The 10,508-nt window shown below is 38.4% G+C and overlaps 1 protein-coding gene across 1 annotated transcript; it reads left to right on the forward strand.

The window, feature by feature from the left end:
- Positions 1 to 1,186: 1,186 nt before the first annotated feature.
- gngt2a (guanine nucleotide binding protein (G protein), gamma transducing activity polypeptide 2a) lies at positions 1,187 to 1,555 on the forward strand (the record flags this gene model as incomplete). The annotated part of the gene is made up of 2 exons (XM_082178822.1): positions 1,187 to 1,270; positions 1,430 to 1,555. 2 exons carry the CDS (start codon positions 1,187 to 1,189, stop codon positions 1,553 to 1,555), a joined length of 210 nt encoding a protein of 69 aa, XP_082034948.1.
- Positions 1,556 to 10,508: the final 8,953 nt, after the last annotated feature.

Raw genomic sequence — 10,508 nt, forward strand, 5'->3', positions numbered from 1 at the left:
CATCTGGAGGTGATCCTGAAGAGGCGACAGCACCAGACAGAAGTGCTCAGTTCATCTCCAGACCACAAACCCTGTACATGGTCCCTTAAAGTGCAGAGAGTGAACTGTCCCCTCCATTGGCTGCCCCCCTGACCGATAGGTAAGTAAAACATAACAATGCTCTAAAGGTGATAAATCTTTATGTATGCATAATTATGTTCTAACGATGAATTATATGAATGACAATATGCATATATTAACAAAACAGCCAGATAAAGGTAACTATGTGACTACAGTAAAAGTTACGAGGAATTTTGAATGATGTAATGCTAGGCTATCTGAATGGCATCAATGTAAATTGCAGTAGTGGAAAATCTTGCCCAAATGGAACAACCATATAAATAAGTTATGACATACTTTATCATGCTCATCTGGGTAACGCTTCTTGTGTCAAAAGTTCTTGAAAATTGTATATGGTCAATTTTATGTGACATTACATTTTGTAAAATCATTTACATAAATATTTAGCCTAGGCCTTTTAATGTAGAAATGGAATTCCAAGCTTTTATGATATACACTTGTTTAATGTACTACAATTTGATATTAGATTAATATTAGCAGTTTTGTTCACACCTTAATCAGAATATAACGAGAGAAGACAAGAAGTTTTTTGTTAAATTGCAAACATCTCTAGAAACAAACAATGACAAAGCTAAACACAATGAATATTTTGTAACTTGTTGGGTGACAGACAGGTTTAAGTTGTTTGGTGTTGTTATTCAGTTATCTTGTGTAAAAATATTCAGTCTGTTTAAAATAGCAACAGAGCAGTCACTTTACAATGGCGACTCAACTGATCTTTTTCAAATATAATAGTTTAATATTACACAATCATGCGTTGAACCTGTTCTGCTCACTTGCCTTCTAAATACTAAAATCTGTAAATGCAGTGACACTTAATATAAGCATTTCCATTTCCAGAATGTGTCATACAGTAAATTGAACTTAAAGGACAAATATTGGGATATTGATCACCATATATGTATGCTAGTGCATGCTCGGATTTAAATCCCATTCCTCTCTTTACATTATGAACATTATTTTTAATCCTTTTTTGAGGTATTTGGAAATGCAAATAAAACACACAAAGTGTGCCAATGTCACAGATGTAACATTAGACCCTGTAACTTTATTTGCTCAGGGCAAGATGGCGCGGGATATGTCCGATAAGGACATCCTGAAAATGGAGCTAGAACAACTTCAGAAGGAGGTTAAGACCACTAGAGAGCCTGTAAGTTCCTCTGCCTTCTGATTTATTTGGCAGCCCAAATAAATATGTCATCCATTCTTTACATAGCCCCCTTGCATTTTTTGTTTATGAAATATTTTGATAATGCTTTCAGGTACCAGTAAAAGGCACGCGTCTGACATACTTTCCCCCTTTCCTCAGGTCTCTAAAACTGCAAAGGAGATTTGTGAATGGGTTGAGGCCCAAGCCGCAGAAGATCCTCTTATAAAAGGAGTTCCTGAGGACAAAAACCCCTTCAAGGAAAAGGGTGGATGCATAATAACTTAGCCTATGTGAATTCTTGTAGCAAAAGTATACGAGGATGTGTTAATTTGTGCTAATGAGAGCTGTTTACCTGTTATCTGAACTTAAATGAGGAGTAAGAATGTTGTGCTTAGCTTTAGCATTTCTACTAGACACCATACAGACTGCAAGACTTACAGAGTCAAAAAGGACTGTGTCTTGTTATCATTAAAGATGGCAGCCCTCTTGAAGCAAACTCTTTGTAAATAAAACTGGCTGTGATTCCATTCTTGTTCCATCTGTCATTCCATTATCCAAAAAATAAAGTCACATTCAGAAAGCAAAAAATTCTGTTCATTACATGTAATGTAATTACTTTTTCCTTCTACCATGCACATAAATAAAGGATTTCTGTTTTGGATGGGGTACAGTAGGTTATTTGATCTATACATTTAAAAAGTGTGTTTTAAAAAAAATATAGACACTCAGCCACCTCATCGCCTTCCTAGTTTACCCTATAGGCTGCATCTGCTATCTCCGTGTGATGCACAAGCTGTCTGTATGTGTGTGTATTACAATGCAGCAGTGCATTAGTTAAGAACAACGATTAATGCCGGGGACACACTTAAAGACTAGCTGAAACATTCTAAGACTGAACTGAACACACTTACAGTTTCCAACGACTGGAGCAGATTTTAAACAGACTGAACGCAACTGTATCTGACTCACGTTTGGGCATGATCAAATTACATTCATAATCAGCCTTACAGTTGTTAAGTGTGTCTCCGGCATTGCGTATACAATAAGCTGTTGAAAATGTGCGTTCACCCAATCAATTTTGATCTATATGCCATGCTCAGTGACTAGTTGACATTAAGCTTAAAGCATCATGGCACATTAAAGACGACTAGTCTGTGCAACCCCTACTATATAGTAGGCGAAAAACAGTACCAGGCATGTAATCAGCTAAAGACAAAAAAGGAAGCAAGCCTGACCCCCATGCCACCAAACGAAAATAATTATATATAAAAAAAATCTTATTAAATTAGCCTAATAAAAAAATATCTTACTATTGCAAGAATACATATTTTTTAAGGCAGGTGCGTAGGGGAAATCTACCACAAAAGTTAATAACAGTCTTGAAGAAAACAATTAGATTACTTATTTTGTAAGACTAGTCTAGTGCAACCGGCCACAGATCTAGTCTCGGGTAGCCAGACCTGAAGTCAGCCAGCAGTGTGAAGATCCAGCGGTCCCTGGGCGTCACGGGTGTCTGTCTGAGTCCATCGCAACTCTAGGGGGCAGCATTGCAGCATAAATGAAGAGTGTGTGAAGACACAAGACACCCTGCAGTAAAAGCAGCTCTAAGTACAGATTTTTTCCCCTTCTACTGTTTTGATTTACTTGCGTCTAATTTATCAGCAATGAGTAGCCTAGTCGTAGGCTACTATGCACAACATATGAGAAGTTAAAACATTTAGAAACTATGAGTTCTGTTCTTTGATGGTGTGCAAAGTAATCTTTATTTTATTTTATGTTTCTGGGAAGGTGTTATTTCAGTAACAGTCTTTTCCTTGAAAAACAGCCCTTAATATTTTTTTTATTTTTTTTTTGTAAAGCAGTGTTTATTTATTAATTGTTTTGAATGAAGCATTGTCTTGATTACTTAAAGTTACTTTAACACATTATATTTTTGGCTTAATTTATGAATAGCTTACTTTGTAAAACTCATAAATTAACAAGCAACTCTTTTTACAAATTGCAGGAATTAATAATTTATAAGGCATACTCCTAACTCTTTTGTGTCAAATAAATCATTCCAAATAAAGAAGAACAGCTTATTTGCTGAACAGATTCCAACAGTAGTGACCAGGTTGAAGCTCAATCTATAGCGCCATCTATAGACTCAACATCTCATTTACACCACTAATGTACATCTAACATTCAAAAGTGTGTTCAAACCTGTAAGTAAAATATCTTTCCATTCTCATCATGTATTAGAAACAATCTCAGTTAACTAGTCAATCCTTTAGAAAATTTTGCTTTGAAATATGCGGCAGTCGAGTCGTCTGAAACCTGATGAATTTGTCTTTGACTTCTGAGTTTATTTACCTGGGCCTCAAGGGGCCCGACACGTACTTTCACCACTGATGGTGTTATCCTTGTAAATCTTCCGGCGAATATTTTGACAAGGCCTGGAATCAAAGGTGTGGTGGTGAGCCATGAGCTCTGGAGGACTAAGTGGACATTTCCTTTTGAAACATGTATAATATAACAAGCCTGTGATGAATGAAGCCATTGTCAGAGACACAACTCCAGTCCTCTTCCTTTTCCTTCTCTCTGACTCACTCACTCTTTAAATATAGGCCTACTATAATTTTCAAAGTGTATCTGTGCATTTCAGATGGATCTTTACTTTCTCAGACCTCTCCCTCTTCATTTCTCCTGTTTACATTTTGTAGCCATGAATAACTTTGTAGTTATTAGTGTATTTTTGTGTGTTATTGAGAAAGGTAATTACTAATTAATTTAAAACGCTTTGACAAGTCTCCAAAATGCTGTGACATCGTTTGCCAAATACATGTTTAAAGTGGAAATAGAATTTAAGAAAACCCCATGAGCAGTTTAAATTTTTTTCTGCCCCTTTAGATCTTAGCTTATGAAAATTAATTATACTTATAATTTAACAGTGGTAATTGAGTGTAAATACTACATACTTTTTCTGGGGAATATGAAAGTTAAAGAAAATGTGTTGAAAAATGAGCAGTAAACTTTTTCAAAGTTTTCAAAAAATAGTTGAATTTCATCAGTAGAATAATTTTTTTTGTGTATGTATGTGTGTTTCCAGACGTCCTGTTTTGGGCCAGATTTACTGAGTATGGTCAGAAACAGAGAGCGGCTGCGGGGGAGAACTTAGGAGAGTAGGAGGTTTTACCGGATTGTCAGTGCGCCACGCATGTCAAACTCACCGCAATGCATAATTAGCCTGTCTTTGCTGGGCAGTGCCAGGATATCTATAGCCACTGGTGGCTTGCTGTAATTCATGCTCTCTAGTCTAAATACTGATTCAGAGGGAGGAAATCTTTCTGAGAGAAATATGAGGCTTTCAGTCGAGGCAGTGAAGCACTTTGAGATACGAACAAGTTGTCATTTCTCACCCTCATGTTGTTCCAAACCTTATTTTTTCATACTATACAATGAAAGTCAATGACATTGGACAACAATTTTTGGAGCAAAAAAAATCCTCTTTTATGTTCTCCAGAACAATGTGAAATGGGTAAATGATGACAGAATTTTCATTTTTGGGTGAACTATCTATTTATGTTAAGTTCTTTGCATTGCCATCCATTGCAGTTGACAATACTGTTTAGTTACAAGGTCTCAAGAAGACAAGTTTTATCTTCCTGACTTTAAAGCTTCATGGACAACAAATATCAAATATTAAATAAAACAGTCAAACCTTTAAACGTAATGTTCTGTTGTTGGTTGGTTTTTGTAACAACAGCCATGTGTGTGTGACTCACTCTGATCAAGGAGGTCTGGGCTAATGGCTTGTCTTCAAATAATCTGTTTATTTTTTTGGTTGAGAACTAAATTTGAAGGCACCGTTTATACAGCACTGCACCACACACTATACATGTTTTGTCAGGTAACCTCAAATGGAGGAACATCTAAGTGATTTCAATCAAATAATTAAAAAAAGGATTTATTATACAGTATCAAGACAACAACTACATATTTACTATTTTTATAAAGTTGTATGAAGAGAGTTTGGGGCAATGTTTCTTCCTTAAATCAAGGCAAACAGAATTAACCCCTGAGAATTAAACCCTAATTGCTAAATGAATGCAATTGCTATTTTTTGTACACTTTGTCACATTTAACCACATGTATTTTGCATTAATTTTCAGTAAAATAGATAATGTATTAGAAATTGAATTGTTTGACTACATATGGATTCCGATTATTTTATTTAGTTGATGCACCCAATTATCATTAACTTATTTTTAATTATTTTATCAAGCTTTAGTTGGTTCCTCACCAAATTCATAGAGTGTAGAGCTGGTAGATGTAGAGCTGGAGATTTTCATATATTTCAAATGCAAAGATATGATATGACCTTGGGACACGTGCACAACTGTTCAAAAGTCTGGGCTCAATAAATGTAATAAAATAAGTTATTTAAAAAATATTTTTTTAATAATATTTCACAATATCACTGTTTTACTGTTTTTTTAATCAAATAACTGTAGCCTTTGTGATCGTTTTTGTGCCTTACATAATAATAATGTGCCTTACATAATTTACTTACATTTTATTAAAATGCCAGGATATTCTTCCCAAATATACTTTTTGTTTGTCACAGAAGTAAGAAAGTCATTCAAGTTTGAAATGACATGAGGGTGAGTAAATTATGACAGATTGTTCCTTTTTGAGTGAACTGTCCCTTTAATGAAAACATAAAGTATTCAAATATAACGTGAGATGTAGAGGAGGGAATGTGTGAATGCTCAGATTTCTGAATCTCCTCCCTCACATCAGCAGAAGGGAATGTTCCTCCCTTTCGCACAAGGACTGGCGCGTCTGTGTGTGTGAAGGAGGGATGGTGAAACTGGCATGCGTCAGGGATCCTTTTCCGCTCGCGCTCTCTCTCTTCTCCAGATGTGAATCTCCCGTGGCCCTTCTCGTGTTGGCTCATCCAGCGCTCTGACGAGACTTCCAGCTGTACGCCATCCAGAATAGGCCACAGCTGTTTCCAATCTGTGTGCTTTTCCAATGGGGAGAGGAAACTCAAGAATAATATAGGACTTAACTCTTGTTACTAAACAATTTATAAGACCATCTTAGACACTCATTTATTGGTCAAAACCAGAACTAAGTGCATTTCTCAAGTTAGATGCATAAGTCATGACTGAGTTTAAAACACCTTTTAATAATATCCTGCCTTTTTTCAATCACAGGCACTTCATACCATACACAAGTTTAAGGTCAGTTAGATTATTTTAATGAAATCTATACTTTTGTTCAGCAAAGGACCATTATATTGATCAAAAGTGACAGTAAAGACCATTATAACTTTACAAAAGTTTCCACAGAAATGTCAAGCAGCACAACTGTTTTCAACATTGATAATAATAAGAAATATGTTTCTTGAGCATCAAATTAGCATATTAGAATGATTTCTGAAGGATCACGTGGCACTGAAGTCTGGAGTAATGGAATAACAGGAATAAATTATATTTGAAAATAGAAAAGCTAATTTAAATAGTAATTTTTCACAATATTACTGTTTTTGCTGTATAACAACAACAAAAAATATCCTTTGTGAGCATAAGATACTTCTTTGATGTGTGTCCAGCAATCTTTGAATGTGAGAGTGTGTCAGAACAAGAATAACAAATGTTGCTGAGAGCATTTTTCCAGAAGAGATCTGTTCTAGACCAATAATGTATGACACATGTTTATAGGACACAAAGGGAGAGAAAAGACAGAGGCCTGGAGCGTGCGCCCTGGGGAGTTTGAGACCTTCTCAAACTGCCCCATTTATATCCACATTGTCTGATCCACAAAATATGAAATGAGTGGTGAGAATGAATGCAAGGCAGAAAAAAAAGTCCTTCTGCCTTTTTTTCTAGCATAAGAAATGGCTGTAAATGGTGAGTTGAAGTTTATTTGCCATTTTTACCAGTACAGCTCAAGCAGGGATTTTTGTAGCAAAGCTCATTGAGTCAACATTAAAAAGTCAACATAAAAGAAGAACTAACAAAACTACACACAATAAATAGACTTTGAGAAGGTGCAGTAAACGAAGAACAGTATAAACCTACAACAAACAAACACAATAAAGATGATTACCTCCATATAGGAGTATTGCACTGTCCTGAGATAATACATAATATACTTTTTATTTATTTATACTGTAATAAAACATTCTCTGTTTAACAGATACAGACACATAAACACATCACAGGCATAAACTACCCTTCCTAAAATATATAAAAGGAGATAGACATTTGTTCCCTCTGCCATCAGTCTGACCGTGGCTGGAAAAAAAACTGTTATAAAAGCACACATTGTGTAAAAGATAATACACAATGCCATATCTTTGTCTGCCATATCTCAGTCTGCCACATCTCAGATCTGCAGACTGGACCAGTTAATTATTAATTATTGAATTATTAATATAATTATTATTATCATTATTGACAGCAATATTTGGAGACTGTAATTGATTTTGGTGGTATTTTTATTTATTTAATTTTAAGTTATTTAAATAAACCACTTTCAACTAGATAAGAATTCAACAACACTTACCTCTATACGGACAGTAAATACAAGCGAATACAAGTACTAACATTTAAAAGTTTGGCATCTGTAAGAAGTTTATTTTGCACACCAGGGCTGTGTTTATTCAATCAAAAAATACAGTAAAACAGTGAATTGTGAGATATTATTACTATATCTATTTTTTAACTGATAACTGTTTTCTATTTTAATATACTTTAAACTGTAATTTATTCCTGTGATGGTAAAGCTGAATTTTCAGCATTGTTACTCCAGTCTTCAGTGCCACATGATAATTCAGAAATCATTCTAATATGTGTATTTGATCAACATATAAGCTTAAGAAACATATTAGCTAATTTCTGCTCAAGAAACAGTTCTTATTATTAAAACAGTTGTTCTGCTCAATATTTTTGTGGAACAGTGAAGCATATTTTATTTCAAGAACCTTTAATGAATAGAAAGTTCAAAAGAACAACATTTATTTGAAATATAAATATTTTGTAACATTATAAATGTTTTTACTGTCACTTTTGAACGATTTAATTCATTCTGTCAGTGGTGGTTCAGGGTTGTGGCGGGGGAAAGAACGTCTCCGTTCCCTCCATCAGGGAATCAGGGTTACATCAGTAACCAAGACGTTCCCCATCTTTCAGTCACTACAGAGTTATGTTGAGTGACAAATGGGGTCCTTATAGAAAACGGCACAACCACTGGACTGTGTTACGAGTGATGGAGATGCAGATGCTGGCAAGCTGTAGCGTGCCCTTTTGGCAACTGCTCCTGCTGAGTCGTAACATACCCAGCACTCCACGTAAGCCCAGAATGATAGTCCTCCATGCCAATGAGATGGAAGGGACATGGAGACTGTCGTAGCTGCTGTTCCTTTTAATTTTATTTCACGGGAAGAGTGCTTACAAGAGTTCCCTTTTTTTCAGCTATGTCCAGTGTATTAACGCTGGGGAAGAGTACCTAGTCCAAAGGAAAGGGACACTACGATGGCCACATCCTACCCGTAGGGAGGAACATGTGGGAATACACTTATGGACTGACCCGTAGGGCAGTGTTTCATATGAAAAGGCTTTTGCAGTAGGTCCTGCCTAGACAGGGATGGAACTACTACAGATGACAGAACAAAAACTGCCCAGGAAAAGACACAGGTTTACCGACAGGTTTACTGTGAACGGGACACAGCAATGCAAGGCCTGCATCTACCTCCTCCGGGGAAAGCGCTTGCAAGTTCACCACCTGGTTTCGAAAAGGAGTGGTTGGAACTTCAGGCACGTATCCAGGCAGAGATCTCAGGATGACGTGAGAAGAGGCCGAACACAAGGCACGATTCGTTGACCGAAAATGCCTGCAGGACCCCCACCCTCTTGATGGAAGTCGGCACGGTCAGGAGCGCTGTCTTTAGAGACAGGATCTTAAGCTGAATTGACTCAATAGGCTCAAAGGGAGCTCTCTGCAGACCAGAAAGGACCACAGAGAGATCCCAAGAGAGGATGAGGCGCGATCTAGGAGTATTTAACCTCCTGGCACCTCTCAGGAACCTAACAACCAGGTCGTGCTTTCCTAGTGACTTACCGTCAACTGCAACGTGATGCGCTGCAATGTCGACAACATACACCTTCAAGGTGGAGGGGGACAGCCTCCGCTCCACCCATTCTTGCAGGAAGGAAAGCACAGAACCGATTGGGAATTTCCGGGGGTCTTTCTGATGGGAAGAGCACCACTCAGCGAACAGACTCCACTTTAAAGCGTAAGCTCACCTGGTAACAGGTGCCATATGCTGCCACGTCTGAGAAAGAAGGTCCTTCCTCAGGGGAATCTTCTAGGGAGGGGCTGTCGCAAGGAGCAGCAGGTCCGAGAACCAGGTCCGTGTGGGCCAACCATCAAAGTTCTGTGCAACCATCAAAACCTGCTCCTCATCCTCCTTGAGCGTCGCAATGTTGCCCACCCGGACCAACATGTGCTTGCCCTGAAGCAATGGTCGAAACTGCAGTCGAGGTCCCGTGCTCCTGCGTGCTCCTACCATTCAGTGCCTTAACCCGTTCTGGAGGCATCTGTTGTCACAACAACATGCATGGACACTTGGCTGTGTAGCCAGTGTAGTCATCTGTTTCAATCCGAGTGGCGTGACCACGGGTGTAGATGCCATATGCCCCAGGAGCCTCTGAAAATGTTTCATTGGAACTGCTGTTTTGCCCCTGAATGTATTTAGGCAGTTCAGCACTGACTGTGCACACTCATTGGTGAGACATACAAGACATTGACATAATGACCGAGTCCAACTCCCCACATCTCTGGGCTGCCCGTATCAGGGCCGCTTCAATGAACGTTTTGAGGGTTTAGCGGTCTGAGGGACGGGCTGCATCCCCTTCCTGCGGGAAGCTCGACGGGGCGACTGGGGTGTTGTCTCTGGTCGCGCAGGATCAGATGTAGATGCCTCAGTGGAATGCCCTCGGCAACGAGCAGATCGGGGGGCAGTCAGCGGTGGCCTGGTGCCAGAAATGTCACACCGGGGCAGGATGTGCCCGATCGCTTCGGTCTGCGGTCCACAAGAGTGTCACCGAAGAGGCCACCTTGCGATATGGGGCCGTTAAGAAAGTGCACTTTTCCGCCATGCAGCATCTCAGCAAGGTTCAGCCAGAAATTACATTCGTGGACCACCAGAGTGGACATCGTCTGGCCAAGGTCCCACACCATGACTTTC

This window comes from Leuciscus leuciscus (assembly GCF_965113295.1).
Source record: "Leuciscus leuciscus genome assembly, chromosome: 1".
Classification (NCBI taxonomy): Eukaryota; Metazoa; Chordata; class Actinopteri; order Cypriniformes; family Leuciscidae; genus Leuciscus; species Leuciscus leuciscus.